The following is a 13609-nucleotide window of genomic DNA, read 5'->3' as shown; positions in this document are numbered from 1 at the left end:
AGGATAATTTTCGGGGTTTTTTAAGAGTGTGCTAAAGCCATCTGAAGTGCTGTTTCATCGAAATATTTTTTCATTTCGAAATGGCATCTAAGAAATTTTTGCGTGTGTTTTCTCGCCTCGACGTCACGATTTCGACATGGTCGGCAAGGAGCCAGGAGCCTTAAAAGCTCGATGATAATAAAGGAAAGATATATCGTGCTCCACGAAAGATTATGGTTATTTAATCTCTGATATCAATGATAACTGATAACGTTCAGTACAAACAACTTGAAAATACAATTAATATCAATATTTTAATACAATATACATGATATTTTTACCTTTATATTTCCTTGCCGATGATCGACTTGCTCTTCGTAGTGAGAAGTGAGATCCGATCGCGATGTAGCCGGCTAATTCTCTAAAAATTTTCCCCAGTCTTGGATTCGTATCCAGCGACAGCTCGCGCGGCTATTGGCTACCCTGAGGAATAAACGTCGGTAAACGCAGTTATGTACCGTCATGGCGACGCTGCCGCCGCGGAAAAATCCGACTCCTACGAAAATTTCGAAACAGCATCTGACACCGTTGCAAACGCTCCTGCAGCTGGGTTTCCCGAAACACCGGGCGTACGTATGGCCGTGTGACATGGAATTACGTTTACGTGACATTTATATGACGTATTGTCGACGCGTGTGGTTTACTCGTTGTAAACAAACAGCTGTCAAACGCAGCCTTCAATAGCGCTATTTCGCACTATTCTCCTTCTTTCTCTCTCGATCGAGAGCAAAATTAAATTCTGTTATTTAAATTCTGTCTTTGACATTTCTCAATGAGTCGCTTTTAATTATTTTCATTCGTTTCCGACAGTTGATTTCTCTCTACAATAATCTGTCACTATCTCGTATCTCTTGATAAAAATATTTATCTATCTGTCTATATATCATTCTCCCTCCGACAGTGTAGATACATATTTTTTTTTATATCTGATTATTACTGATTAATTATTAACGATTTGTTGATTTTCATATTTACATTTAATATTGATCGTGATATGTATGTTTAGGGAAAGGGCATTAGCTGCAACAGGATATCGCGGTGTACAATTGGCATCGGATTGGCTGCTGGCACACGTGAGAGATCCAACTTTGGATTCCGATACACAGCGGCAGTACGTTCTCTATGCTTGTCCAACGGGATCATTAGCTGAACAGCTCGAGCTGTTTTGGTCGGAGAGTAAAGATCTAGGATGGAACGGTGCTCACAGCTTTATACCACATATTACACTCGTCTCCTTCTTCGATGTAAGATATCTCTAATTATTACTTGACTGAAAAGAAAATACAAGATATATTTTATATATTCGATATTTTTTAATTTGAATATATATTTCATAGTGTTCATATATCTTTGTAGGCTTCCGACGAGTTCACAGAAGAATTAGTAAATGCTCTTGAGAATGTGGTTCATCAAGATGGATTACATGAACATGTCGAGTTGGAGACATACGTGTCGCCTAATTTTATGGGCCTCTTCGTCAAGGATGTAAACGCGGAATGGCTGAAGAACATCGCTGTTCGCTATGCCAATAAAATCGCCGCTTTAGGTATCACTGCCGAACCGCAAATAAAGTCTCTGCATCTTACGCTGGCTTACCAGTTCCCCAGCAACTTATTTCAACCACTTCGTTCGATGGTCGAGAAACTGAGACCAAACACGCCGGCCAACTGGGAGCTTAGATTATATTCTAGAGATTCGAGATTGCAGAATTTGCATGTGCACAAAGTGACGCACGCCCATGTGCCCCGGGAACACGACGAGCTGGAATTAAGAGTGGGAGATTACATTTACGTTCCAGAAGGTGCGTGTAGCGCGTCCACGGACGGCTGGGTAGAGGGTATCTCTTGGTTGACCGGAATATCTGGCCACTTACCGTTGAATCATACCAAAAGGACTGCAGAATCGGACTCGTGGACGTTGCACACCACCGTGCCGATCACCGACAATAAAAGCGAAAGCGCGGAAGAGGCGGACGAGATGCCGAAAGTCAGAAGACCACCTCCGGTTCTGTCTCCGAGCGATTCCGTCGACACGCCCGATGGGATTCCCATCGTCGACGAGCCAGTAATTATTTCTGTAAAATACACCTTGTTCTTTGTCATATAATAATCACTGATGAATTTATAATACATACATACGTTTCCAAATGTTTACAGATGGCAGGTTCAGAAGCGCCTCAAACACCGTCCAGAGAGATCTTCATATGTCGGCACGGCGAGAGAGTGGACTTCACTTTTGGCACGTGGATCCCGTACTGTTTCGAGTCGAACGGCTGCTATGTGCGCCGTGACTTGAATATGCCCAAGGAAGTGCCGTCCAGGAACATCCAGGATTTTCAGAACGACAGCCCGCTGACCACCGTAGGCGAGATGCAGGCAAGTTTGGTAGGCGAGGCCATGAAGTCGTCGAGTATCAAGATAGACGTTGCCTTCACGTCGCCGTCGTTGCGTTGCGTTCAGACGCTCGCCCATATTCTAAAGGGACTCGAGTCCGACATTCCGATCAAGGTAGAGCCAGGTCTGATAGAATGGTTGGCCTGGTATCCGAACGGCATCCCCGTCTGGATGACTTCCGAGGAGTTGCTGAAGACGGGTTTCAACGTGGATCTCGATTACGATCCGATCGTGAAGGCGAAGGAGCTCCCTCCGAAAGAGAACGCCGCGCAGTATTACGAACGCAGTTACGAGCTGATCAAGAAGATCATAGAGAGTACGGTTGGAAATATTTTAATAGTGGCGCATGCAGCTTCCCTGGCAGCTTGCACCAGACAGTTGACCGGTGGCAGGATACCCCCGGCCGCCGAAGTAACTAGATTAGTTCAAAGGGTACCTTATCTGGCGTGCTTGACCGCGCGTCAAGGTATCGATGGCTGGCAGCTACATCCTCCTCCCTTTCCACCGATCACTCATACCAGCAATAGCAGATACGATTGGAAGGTTCTAATGTAATAAATGTTGCGCGCGAGTCTTAGCTTTTGTTGAGAGAAGACATTTTACAAAATCTATATATATATATATATATACACAAAAGACTGTTATGATACAATGAATTTTTATGCAGGGCTGTACTCAATGTCAATGACATGGAAACAACAGTATTCAACGAATCAAAAAAAAAAAAAAGTTCTGGAAAGATATATATTTGACATATATAAAATACGATAAAAAAAAAGACCTAGTCGAGCGCTCGACGGTTGAAAAAATATTTATTTCCTCAGAGAATTATATATACGGGTATTGAAATATAGTTTTATCCCTTAATGATGATTATATAGAACACAAATACTAGCCAAAATATTATTATTGATATATCATGTTATATATCAATTTCTGGTAAATATCTAATATATATATATATGATATACTAGTCTTGATTGGACACATTTTCTTGCCGAATCTTGGATAAGGCACTAAATAAGTAATTAAAAAGTGGTTTAATATTATAAATAACATGCTATTTTCTGATTAATATTCATATAAATATTCATATTTCTCTGCGACATATATTACAACATGATATATTAAAGTAGAAGTGCAGAGAAGCTGATAAGATGCAAATTATTCATGAATTTCTGTCGGTAGAAAAATATTTCCATACGAACTTTATCAACATTTCTTGAAAATTTTAGAATTACGACATGTCAATTAAGTGTGACATTAAATCTATCTAATTTAATGATATCTGCATTGCATCGCAATAAATTGATGCATAGAATAATAATAATATATATTTATAGTTATCGTTATTGATGTTACCTTTTACAGAAGAGACAAAAATGATGCATTTATATATATGTATATATTTAAATAATCGTTTTTCAAAAATATATTGGATGTTCCACTTCTTTTCTTTTGAATAAATTGATTATTTGGCAAATACTGGAAAGAAACGCAAAAAAGAGATCTTTATATATATTATATAAATATACAAGCGTATATGCATATATGTATGCACTATGCACATGTATATTCATATAATTTGTATTTATCTGTGTAATGTATTATTAAATATTTAATTTTTTCTTCATTCGCATAGTATAAATTTATTGAAATATCATACACAATTTCTGATAATGTACAAAACTATTATGCTATATACAAAAGGAGTTATCAAAATAAACCAAGGCTTAAAAAGTTAAAAAAAAAATACTTAATTATTAATTATTAATTTTTATAATTACCCTGTAACAGAGTCAGCTAAACGTGGCCGCCTTCTTTCAATTTGCTTATCAAGGTGTCAACGTCCGGTAATATCGCACCAGCCTGTCTAACTGGCGGATCTTCTACCGAGAGTATTTCGATTCTCGACGTTACGTCCACTCCGAGATCTTTCGGAGTAACTTTCTTAATAGGTTTTTTCTTAGCTTTCATAATATTTGGCAAAGTCGCATAACGTGGTTCATTCAAACGAAGATCAGCGCTTAACACTGCGGGAGTTTTCATCTTGATGACCTCTAATCCACCATCAATTTCACGTGTAACAGTCAATTCACCATTATTGTTTTCAACCTGAATAAAAAGAAGAAAGCGTAAGACATCGATACGATAAAGTGAAATGTTGTTGTCCTATTACCTTGCTGCAAAATGTTCCAGATGGCCAATCCAGAACACCGGCAGTCATTTGTGCGGTCTGATTGTTATCATCATCTATGGCTTGTTTACCGAGTATTATCAAATCCACTTTTTCATCTTGCGCCAATTTTGCCAGTATCTTTGAGACGTGAATGGGCTGCAATGTCTGATAATCAGGGCCAGATATTTCTACATGAATTCCACGATCTGCACCCATGGCAAGGGCAGTCCTGATTGTATCCTGAGAGTGAGCCGGTCCACAGCTGACCGCTATCACTTCTTGGGCAATTTTCTTTTCTTTCATTCTAATTGCTTCCTCTATAGCTATCTCATCGAAAGGGTTCATCGAGTGTTTAATGCCATCCGTAACCACTCCAGACTTATCTGGTTTGACACGAATCTAAGAAAGTAGGTTTAAAAAATGCATTAAAATAAATCTTTATTCAAAGACTGGCATTCATATATAATCTTATTTCATCATAGAAAAGTATTTGTTATATTTTAAGAGTTTTATCTTTTTTTTTCTGTGCATTATATTTTAATAAAATATAAAAAGAGTTAATATATATTTACCTTCACTGCATAGTCTATTACTCTTTTTACACCTACAAGAACACGCGCCATTCTTGCTGCAGAAAGATATTAATGTGCAACTATTCTCTAATTATCTTTAATTAAATGTCAACAGTTGACTTATTATTTTTATCGAAATTCTTTGACGTGGCTCAAAGTCTAAAGTCTGAATTATTGTGTAAGATTATAACCTCTAAAACACATTGTGGCCAACTTGGCAAATGAAAATATGATAGACTTCGTTATCTTTCTCTCCTCACATTTAATTTTGTTAGATAGAAAGAGAGAGGAAGGAAACGAAGAAAAAAATCAAATAATCTATTCTCCTATTCTTCTATTCGTTTTTTTCATGTTTCTTAGACTCTAAACTTAGCAAATTACACATTTTTTATATTGAAAAAATGATAAATATGAAATATAAAAATATTGATATTTTTAATCAAATGTAATCATACATTCTCATACGCACACAACAGCAGCAACAAACAAACACACACACACACGCGCAATATATACAATTATATATATACACATACTAATCTGTGTTGCTCTTCGGGATGTGATCGAGGGCGTACTTGTAAATTATACGGGCGCGATCGTGCTCCCGTTGACCCTCCTCGAATCTGGCGAACGCCAGGAACAGCTTCTCGTCGAGGCCCTCGTCTCCGTAAAAGTTTACGGCTCTTTCGTACACCGCGCGAGCACCCTTGATGAATCCGTACGATTCTTCGAAACGGGCGTACTTTATCCAGTGTTTCACATCGGAATGGACCATCACGAAGCGCTCGTAGATCTGTCGAGCTCGATCGATCTCTTTATAACGCAATTCGAACTTGATGTACGTCTGCCAGGCCTGTTCGTCCGGTTCCCACTCCATCCATCGCTCAAAGACTTGACGAGCACCAGCGATGTTCTCCAAGGTCTCCTCCATATAAGCGTACTTGTACCAGAATTGATTGGCTCGCGGTAACAGGGTCACCGCTCGGTCCCACAAGTTTCTGGCATAATTGACCTGTCGATTGCGCATCTCCAGCTCCGTGTACTTGAGCCAGAGCGCAATGTTTCGATGATCCACTTCCAGGGCACGCTCGTAGATCGATCTCGCTCGCTGTATCTGCTTCTGCGATTCCTCCCATTGCGCGTACTTGATCCAATTCGTGATTCTTACGAATGATATCCTCGAACGCCGTACGTTTGCGATGCTGATAGTCCGCGAGCTCGTGCGGATCCGAGATCTTCTGCTTCGGCGGTGGCGGCAGGATCTCAAGGTCGCGCTCCTTCGCCTCGCGCAGCAGCTGCTCCGCGGTGATTTGTATCTCCGCAGGCGCTTTGTTATTCACCTTCGCCACTTTGGCCATTTTCTGCGATTTTTCCATCTTTGATGGATTTAGACTGCTACGTTAGATTGGAATCTATATGCAATGCTGAGGGGAATCCTTTGACTTTTGTGGCACTCAGTGCATTACGCTATATAATTCTCGCTGTAACACAAGAACAATTTATTAGTAAACAGTTAGTAATATTAAATAATTAACATTTAGAGATATGCTTGTAAACAGTGGATTAGCTATGTGTATTTTTTTTCTATAAGGATATTTAATATGCTGTCAACTGATTAATTTCACGGTTCTTTGAGCTTCGCAATTTTTGTCTTAATTTAGATCCAAGTACCTCTATTGTGCGCATAAAGGTTATGACGGATAGATAAATTAAATTAGGGATTTTCCACTTACTATGGAATCGTATAACATATTTTTCATATATATTTACTCACATTTTTGTCTTCTTTTTTACAAATTTTGCTCCTTTATATCACAATAGAAATATTTTACTCTTCTTATTCAACCTAATATGCGCTTTCCGAATTCCAAGGCTGCGTTCGGAAACGTCACCCGAGTGCATTCCCTCTCTTTCTATATCACTATTCTCTCAGTGATATAAAAAGAGAGGGAATGCACTCGGGTGACGTTTCCGAACGCAGCCAAGCGTGGCACCGAAACTATAGATAGTTTCTAGATGGGCTTATTGAGATGCAATTGAGACGCGCGTTGTGATTGGCTGTTGTGGGATGGTCTCTCCTGATTGGTCACGCATAATCAGCTGCGACTCTGTAGAGAGCCTCATAGGAAGAGAGTGGCAAATTCGAACACGTGACCTTTAGAACACGTGTTCTAACGCCTCTATCCAATCAGAAGATAGGTCACGTGATCGAGTTTGCCACTCTCTTCCTATGAGGCTCTCTACTCTGTATAATCGGTGAGCAGCGTTCGTCAATCTCGCATAGTTTTTATACTGCGACCTGTGGTAATAGTGGACAGATTGGACGGTGTTCGCAAATGCGAAAATCAGCGAAAATATGGCAAGTTCGTCACGGTAAGTCGTGTAAAATTGTAATTATTTGCAGGAATTATTATCAACGATGTAATAATTGTTAAACTAATCGCATTTTCGATGTAATCGATGTCGAACTGAGGTAAAGGTTAAGATCACGTATATAGTTGTACGAGATTTTATTTATTGCACGTCAAGAGTGCACTTTTAATCAGCAGACGAATAAATTAAGTGCGATAAGATTTTAGACTGAAATAAATATCCTTATAAATCAAGAGCCGCAATATGCATCGATATGTTAATAATGTTTGCAACTAGAGATGAGGTTGCGTTGAAGAAGTTACTTATTTGTTTACGTTTATACAATCGCTTACTAGCTTCTTGCATAAATTTAAAGTTAAACTGATTTTAGTTATATGTGTGGACGTGAAGTCTTCAGTTTTAAAACTTGTTTTTTTACAGAAACGATACAAACAAGATCTGTTGTTATGCACATCCAGATGCCCTACTTATAGAAGATTACAGAGCAGGAGATCAGATTTGCTCGGAATGTGGATTAGTTGTGGGAGATAGGTAAAAGCGCACAAATAAGAGCATAAAACTAATTACATGGGGAACGATACTCTTACATTAATTTTTTTATGTCGCAGAGTGATAGATGTAGGTTCAGAATGGAGGACATTCAGCAATGAGAAATCAGGAATAGATCCATCGCGTGTCGGTGGACCAGAGAATCCACTTCTGAACGGCGCAGATTTGTCCACGATGATCGGACCAGGAACAGGCGCTGCGTCTTTTGATGGCTTTGGTACTGCCAAATATCAAAATCGACGTACAGTCAGTATTACATTTTTTCTCTTATTGCTACTTTGCACAATGAATGATATTAAAATTACGAAAAATATACATTCCTCTAGATGAGCAGTTCCGACAGAGCTCTGCTCAATGCATTTCGCGAGATCAACGGTATGGCGGATCGTATTAATTTGCCGAAAACTATTGTGGACCGAGCTAATACGTTGTTCAAGCAAGTGCACGACGGCAAGAACTTGAAGGGTCGCGCCAACGACGCGATCGCCTCCGCGTGTTTGTACATCGCCTGTCGACAGGAAGGCGTGCCGCGCACGTTCAAGGAGATCTGCGCCGTCAGCAAGATAAGCAAGAAGGAGATCGGTCGATGTTTCAAGTTGATTCTCAAGGCTCTTGAAACCAGCGTCGATCTCATCACCACGGGCGACTTTATGTCCAGATTCTGCTCCAATCTCGGTCTTCCCAACATGGTGCAGAGGGCCGCTACACACATTGCCAGAAAAGCTGTGGAGATTGACATTGTACCTGGCAGATCGCCCATATCAGTTGCAGCTGCAGCGATTTATATGGCGTCACAGGTGTGTAAAATATATTTTATTAGAACGTAGAAACAATATACTGTATACTATAATCTTCATTATTTTCATGGGATATTTTATCCTACACAGGCTTCGGAGGACAAGAGGTCGCAAAAGGAAATTGGAGATATCGCTGGTGTCGCAGACGTCACAATCCGACAATCGTACAAATTAATGTATTTGAGTGCGCCTAAGCTCTTCCCAGAAGACTTCAAATTTGCTACACCGATCGAGCAGTTACCGCAGATGTAAAGTTCAAAAAGTCTCGTTTTTTTCTTTTGAAGTATATTTGACCGTTATATTATACTTTAAAGGGGTAATTGTTTTTTATCACTAGTAATCAAACACAGGTAATTTAGTCGTTTTATTCACAAGGCACATTCCTAAATAATTTATACAGTTTAATATTTTTCAACTTGTGGTTAATGACAAGTTAATCTTTTTTTTTTTTTTTTTTTTTTTTTTTCCTTTTGTTCTATTTTACTATGTTTCTCAGAAGTATATTGGTGCCTGGATAGTATATACTGAACATTCTATTCTGTTCTGTGTTCTATGATTTATTAAAATCATTATCTAATATAGTGCTTAATTCTTGTGTATGCTATATATGATACCTTCTGTTTTTTTCTCTCGCAAATTTATAATTTATATATTATTAATATATATAAAGAGAGAATTATGATTGATAACTTTTTTTTTGGGGCAGTACTGTAACTAAAGAAATTTTTATCAAAAGGCCTTATATTAAAACTTGAAAAATATGCATACATATATTTAATATCGTTATAATTAATTGTGTAATTAATACTGTGTGTAGTAATAATGTAGGAATGATAATAGGTAATAAAATAGGTCAGGGTCTATGTCAAATCTTTATGACACATAGATCAATAACGTTTAATGACATCATCTCGCTATTCTGATGAAGTTAAACGAATAAATTCGGTCCGATGTTTGACACCTAATATTTCTTACAATTAGTTTTATTTTCTTTCAGATCTTTGGTCTGATAAAAAAGTTGGTCACAGATTTTGTTTAATACTATGTGTTAATATGTGCATATCAATTACACAATCATAATTATATTAATTGTATACATTTTTCTATAAATGTATATAATTAATACTATTAATATAATTATGTAATTAATATATGTAATTAATATGTGAATGATTTAATGTCCGTATATATTTGCAAATTTGGAATACATTAAAATTGATTAAAATATATAAGAAAGAGAAGAAAAAAAAGCAGAAAAAATGGATTATGTTAAGCTCTAGTTTTTTTAATTCTTTTATTTTCTCAATTTAACATATAACATTCGGAATTTTTCTCATGTATACATGCAAGTGTTGTTTCACAACTGAGAACTGAGAAGAGTATTGTATATAATAAGAGTGTGTATAAAATTTATTCTGTGATATATTTAAAAAGTGAAAGAGGTAAAACTATATATCGCAAATAATTCTAATTTGTCAATTTATAACTGAGTTTGTTTCATAGATTTCTTGAGAAGCTGTTGAACGATACTTTATTATTATATAAAAATGTAAAGTATTTTTAAAGATTATATATAATAAACCGATTATGTATTGCGTTACATATTAATCCCTCTTGTTTTTTTAAATCAGTGTAATAAATATATTATCTATCAACTTTGATGTATTTTACTTTGCAATAATGATAAGCAAGTTTAATAAAGTATAATTCTGATAATTCTACTATATTTTTATTTTTTCAAAACAATATTTTATTCTGACTGATAAAGCTTATAAAAATATCTTGCAAATTTTCAAGTGTTTGTCTTATTCATAATAGTAACACAAAGTACACTCGTCAATGCACTTTGCTGCACTTGAAAGAGCAGAAAACACAGCTGACAAGGACGAATTTTTATTTCTTCTTTCTTCCTTCAAGGCAGAGAGAAACATGAGAGCGGCCACCGCGATTCAGCGGACGCGTGTACTAATGCGCCCCCTGAGAAAGTGTATATAAACTACGTCGTTACGCTCGGTAAAAAGCGTGGTAAATGGTTCGAATCCGTGATATGGTTCATATCCGAACTACTCGAATAAGAACCGAGTTGAGAACTAAACAGATGAGTCAGACAAGGACCAACAATCCATCGCTCTGGCTTTGTCTCACCAACGATGAGCGTCTCGTGGACTCGACAAATTAAAATAAATTGTTGAATTAAATTTGTTTTACATGAATAAATATTCTAATTTGCAAAAATAATTTAAAAAAAGTGCGAGTGACGGGAATTGAACCCGTCTCGTGGTACGTACACTTAAGTCCGTGGTTATCACGTTACTGATTGTGAGTCGTGTTCGATTCCCGTCACTCGCACTTTTTTTTAATTATTTATGCAAATTAGAATATTTATTTATGTAAAACAAAATTAATTCAACAATTTTTTTTAATATGCACTTTCAAAAAACAATTTTTTTAATGTACTCAGGAAACTAGATATAATTTTTATTTAACTTATAATCTGATTTTACACCTTATATTTAATATATTTAATTTTTTATATATTGTGCCCAAAGTTTAACGTCATAAAATTTTATCCTTCTCGAATTACGTGGAACGCTACGCGCGAAAGGCGAAATCTCGTGCCTGCCGCCGCACGAGTCCACGAGACGCTCATCGTTGGTGAGACAAAGCCAGAGCAAATTGTTGGTCCTTGTCTGACTCATCTGTTCGGTTCTCAACTTGATTCTTATCTGAGTAGTTTGGATACGAACCATATCACGGATTCGAACCATTTATTACGTTTTTTACCGAGCGTAACGACGTAGTTTATGTCCACTTTCTCAGGGGGCGCATCAGTACACGCGTCCGCTGAATCGCGGTGGCCGCTCTCATGTTTCTCTCTGTTCAAGGCCTAAAGATATATTTATTTCATCTTGAAGTGCAAGAAAGTGCATTTGATAAAAAATGACATCTTTTCATACACAATAACTTAACCTAATGTAACGATTCAGCTGCAATTAAATTCAATACTGTACATTTTGTGCAAGAAATTTTGTAATTTAAGTGGACTGGTGAATATATATAATTTGGTTTCCTTTTTTTGGTTTATATATACATGAATATAAAAATAGGAAGAAAAAAAATTAATCTTTGTCTTAATACAATTTTTTGTATATAGTTAATATAAAAATTATTAATAATGTAAGTTTTAAGTTTATAAATAATACTTATAGATCCAAGTTTCTTATAAATTAGCAAAATTATTTTAATATTAATTCTTTTTATTTTTCAGAAAGCTACTCAAACAATTAAACATAAACATAAATAATTAAAAGATGAATACGATACCTCCTGTTAAACCACCGCGTGGAATTAAACCAACGAAAGAAACGGCAAGTAAATTTTACAACTGAATCGTTTTCTCTTACTGAATTTATAATTGGGACAAAATGCACAAATTATTAAACAGATATTTACTTGTATCTCTTATATATCTTGTATATCATACAGAGTGGTCTGTTGATTTCTGTGATTCGTGCTTTATCAGCAAGTGAGACAAATGAGCAACGAGAAATTGAGAAGGCTAAATTAGAAAAAGAATACAAACGTAGCGATCAACGGTTGGAGGAATTAGTTTCATCGCACGATCAAGATCTTATGGAAGTTATGCGAGTAAATACAGACATCTGAATGTAATGAAAAATACAGGTGCTTGTAACTCTGCGTATTGTATCGCATTACACTTTATTTCAGATATTCAGTGCATTGTCTGAGAAGGTCACATCATTGCGAGAAAAGATTCATGCTGTGAAGGAGAATTTAAATGCCTGCAAGCAATTGCTGAGATGTAAGCGAGAGGAATTATTGAATTTGTGGCTAGAAGGAATAGAACACAAGCAAGTTTTGCATCTTCTGAAGGATGTGTAAGTTAGATGTATGCATATATATGCAAAATTTCCTTTCTAAATGAAAAACATCTCTTCAATTTGATCGATTTTAGGTCGTCAGGTTCATGTGGACGTATATCTTTAGAGCCTGAGCCATTACAATTATCCAATAAATCGCATGATCCCTTAGCGGATCACTAAAAATTTTGTGTATAATTCTGTATGTATTATTATATATTTAATAATTCAAAAATTATAAACATAATTTTAGTTGTATATACAATACAAAATATAAAGTTTTTTAATCGATTAAAATAAGATAGTATATTGTATAAGGAAAAATAGATATATTTATCATTTTTTTTCTCGTTAAAATAAATTTTATAGTTGAAGTAAAATCTTAGATTGTATTTGATTGAAAATAATATTTAATGAGATATATAACAGAAAAAAAATTATTTCTCTTTCTCATTCGCCTGTGATTATTCACAGAACAATCAGTTCGCTTTACGTTCTACTTTCATTAGATTTATGCTTATTCAGTTTCATGTATATCGGTTTTTAGTCTGCGAATAGTCTTGTTGGACGCTCTCCAATAAGAAAACACGTAGACACAAATCTCGCTCGCCATTGGCTATCGAATAGAGAATTTTCAAAGTCCCAAAAATCTTTCCATTCGACAGCCAATCATGTGACGTTTGGTGTTTACGCGTCTTCTTGCTGGAAGAAAGTTGTGTTTTTTCAAGTTTTTGTCAGAAGTGAAATATTGTGCCGGGCAAAGTTAAAAAAAAAGACGTAAACATATTCAACAAAATAATGCATCCTATTTTTATCCGTCGAAATA

The 13609-nt window shown here is 36.3% G+C and overlaps 5 protein-coding genes across 8 annotated transcripts; 3 read left to right on the top strand and 2 right to left on the bottom strand.

Moving 5' to 3' along the window:
• The first annotated feature begins 360 nt into the window (after positions 1 to 360).
• On the top strand, positions 361 to 3022 carry Epp (Ecdysteroid phosphate phosphatase). Of its 2 annotated transcripts, none has more exons than XM_083031994.1 (4): positions 361 to 608; positions 1046 to 1283; positions 1396 to 2115; positions 2196 to 3022. In XM_083031994.1, exons 1-4 carry the CDS (start codon positions 502 to 504, stop codon positions 2985 to 2987), a joined length of 1857 nt encoding a protein of 618 aa, XP_082888120.1. In that variant the 5' UTR covers positions 361 to 501; the 3' UTR covers positions 2988 to 3022. The 2 variants fall into 2 exon arrangements, with proteins under 2 accessions (XP_082888120.1, XP_082888121.1); XM_083031995.1 differs by having other exon boundaries at positions 362 to 608; positions 1396 to 2103.
• A 205-nt stretch (positions 3023 to 3227) lies between these two features.
• On the bottom strand, positions 3228 to 5680 carry Etfb (Electron transfer flavoprotein beta subunit). Of its 2 annotated transcripts, XR_014424780.1 has the most exons (5): positions 5184 to 5680; positions 4612 to 5010; positions 4220 to 4547; positions 3795 to 3917; positions 3228 to 3448 (listed from the first exon to the last, which is right to left on the bottom strand). XR_014424780.1 is itself a non-coding variant. In XM_083032000.1 (4 exons), exons 1-3 carry the CDS (start codon positions 5232 to 5234, stop codon positions 4236 to 4238), a joined length of 762 nt encoding a protein of 253 aa, XP_082888126.1. In that variant the 5' UTR covers positions 5235 to 5680; the 3' UTR covers positions 3228 to 3917; positions 4220 to 4235. The 2 variants fall into 2 exon arrangements, 1 of the variants encoding a protein (XP_082888126.1); XM_083032000.1 differs by having other exon boundaries at positions 3228 to 3917.
• Positions 5681 to 6067: 387 nt separating this feature from the next.
• On the bottom strand, positions 6068 to 7113 carry LOC145932958 (uncharacterized). Its single transcript, XM_083032182.1, has 2 exons — positions 6958 to 7113; positions 6068 to 6664 (listed from the first exon to the last, which is right to left on the bottom strand). Exon 2 carries the CDS (start codon positions 6557 to 6559, stop codon positions 6068 to 6070), a length of 492 nt encoding a protein of 163 aa, XP_082888308.1. The 5' UTR covers positions 6560 to 6664; positions 6958 to 7113.
• A 316-nt stretch (positions 7114 to 7429) lies between these two features.
• Positions 7430 to 10557, top strand: Tfiib (transcription factor IIB). Its single transcript, XM_083031989.1, has 5 exons — positions 7430 to 7556; positions 7977 to 8087; positions 8165 to 8351; positions 8432 to 8902; positions 8993 to 10557. The coding sequence occupies exons 1-5, from the start codon at positions 7540 to 7542 to the stop codon at positions 9152 to 9154; spliced, it is 948 nt and encodes a 315-aa protein (XP_082888115.1). The 5' UTR covers positions 7430 to 7539; the 3' UTR covers positions 9155 to 10557.
• A 1253-nt stretch (positions 10558 to 11810) lies between these two features.
• On the top strand, positions 11811 to 13118 carry Sec8 (exocyst complex component secretory 8). Of its 2 annotated transcripts, none has more exons than XM_083057686.1 (5): positions 11811 to 11949; positions 12171 to 12270; positions 12389 to 12550; positions 12632 to 12801; positions 12879 to 13118. In XM_083057686.1, the coding sequence occupies exons 2-5, from the start codon at positions 12214 to 12216 to the stop codon at positions 12964 to 12966; spliced, it is 477 nt and encodes a 158-aa protein (XP_082913812.1). In that variant the 5' UTR covers positions 11811 to 11949; positions 12171 to 12213; the 3' UTR covers positions 12967 to 13118. The 2 variants fall into 2 exon arrangements, with proteins under 2 accessions (XP_082913812.1, XP_082913809.1); XM_083057683.1 differs by having other exon boundaries at positions 11813 to 12079.
• The last annotated feature ends 491 nt before the right edge of the window (positions 13119 to 13609 follow it).

The sequence above is a fragment of the Prenolepis imparis genome, unplaced genomic scaffold (genome assembly GCF_030444845.1).
Source record: "Prenolepis imparis isolate NDT839.2.m4 unplaced genomic scaffold, iyPreImpa1.0 SCAF_2, whole genome shotgun sequence".
In the NCBI taxonomy this organism is placed as follows: domain Eukaryota; kingdom Metazoa; phylum Arthropoda; class Insecta; order Hymenoptera; family Formicidae; genus Prenolepis; species Prenolepis imparis.
This window is presented reverse-complemented; position numbering and strand designations above follow the sequence as displayed.

What these genes read in the sequence shown, in the direction of transcription:
- Etfb (XM_083032000.1), bottom strand. Translation starts at nt 5,234, where the DNA reads ATGGCGCGTGTTCTTGTAGGTGTAAAAAGAGTAATAGACTATGCAGTG. An exon ending in TAATAGACTATGCAGTGAAG is followed by an intron (nt 5,011 to 5,183) that starts GTAAATATATAT and finishes CTACTTTCTTAG; the next exon opens with ATTCGTGTCAAACCAGATAA. An exon ending in CTGGAACATTTTGCAGCAAG is followed by an intron (nt 4,548 to 4,611) that starts GTAATAGGACAA and finishes CTTTTTATTCAG; the next exon opens with GTTGAAAACAATAATGGTGA.
- Tfiib (XM_083031989.1), top strand. An exon ending in AATATCAAAATCGACGTACA is followed by an intron (nt 8,352 to 8,431) that starts GTCAGTATTACA and finishes ACATTCCTCTAG; the next exon opens with ATGAGCAGTTCCGACAGAGC. An exon ending in CGATTTATATGGCGTCACAG is followed by an intron (nt 8,903 to 8,992) that starts GTGTGTAAAATA and finishes TATCCTACACAG; the next exon opens with GCTTCGGAGGACAAGAGGTC.
- LOC145932958 (XM_083032182.1), bottom strand. Translation starts at nt 6,559, where the DNA reads ATGGAAAAATCGCAGAAAATGGCCAAAGTGGCGAAGGTGAATAACAAA.
- Epp (XM_083031994.1), top strand. Translation starts at nt 502, where the DNA reads ATGGCGACGCTGCCGCCGCGGAAAAATCCGACTCCTACGAAAATTTCG. An exon ending in GGTTTCCCGAAACACCGGGC is followed by an intron (nt 609 to 1,045) that starts GTACGTATGGCC and finishes ATGTATGTTTAG; the next exon opens with GGAAAGGGCATTAGCTGCAA. An exon ending in ACGAGCCAGTAATTATTTCT is followed by an intron (nt 2,116 to 2,195) that starts GTAAAATACACC and finishes AAATGTTTACAG; the next exon opens with ATGGCAGGTTCAGAAGCGCC.
- Sec8 (XM_083057686.1), top strand. Translation starts at nt 12,214, where the DNA reads ATGAATACGATACCTCCTGTTAAACCACCGCGTGGAATTAAACCAACG. An exon ending in TTAAACCAACGAAAGAAACG is followed by an intron (nt 12,271 to 12,388) that starts GCAAGTAAATTT and finishes TATATCATACAG; the next exon opens with AGTGGTCTGTTGATTTCTGT. An exon ending in TTGCATCTTCTGAAGGATGT is followed by an intron (nt 12,802 to 12,878) that starts GTAAGTTAGATG and finishes GATCGATTTTAG; the next exon opens with GTCGTCAGGTTCATGTGGAC.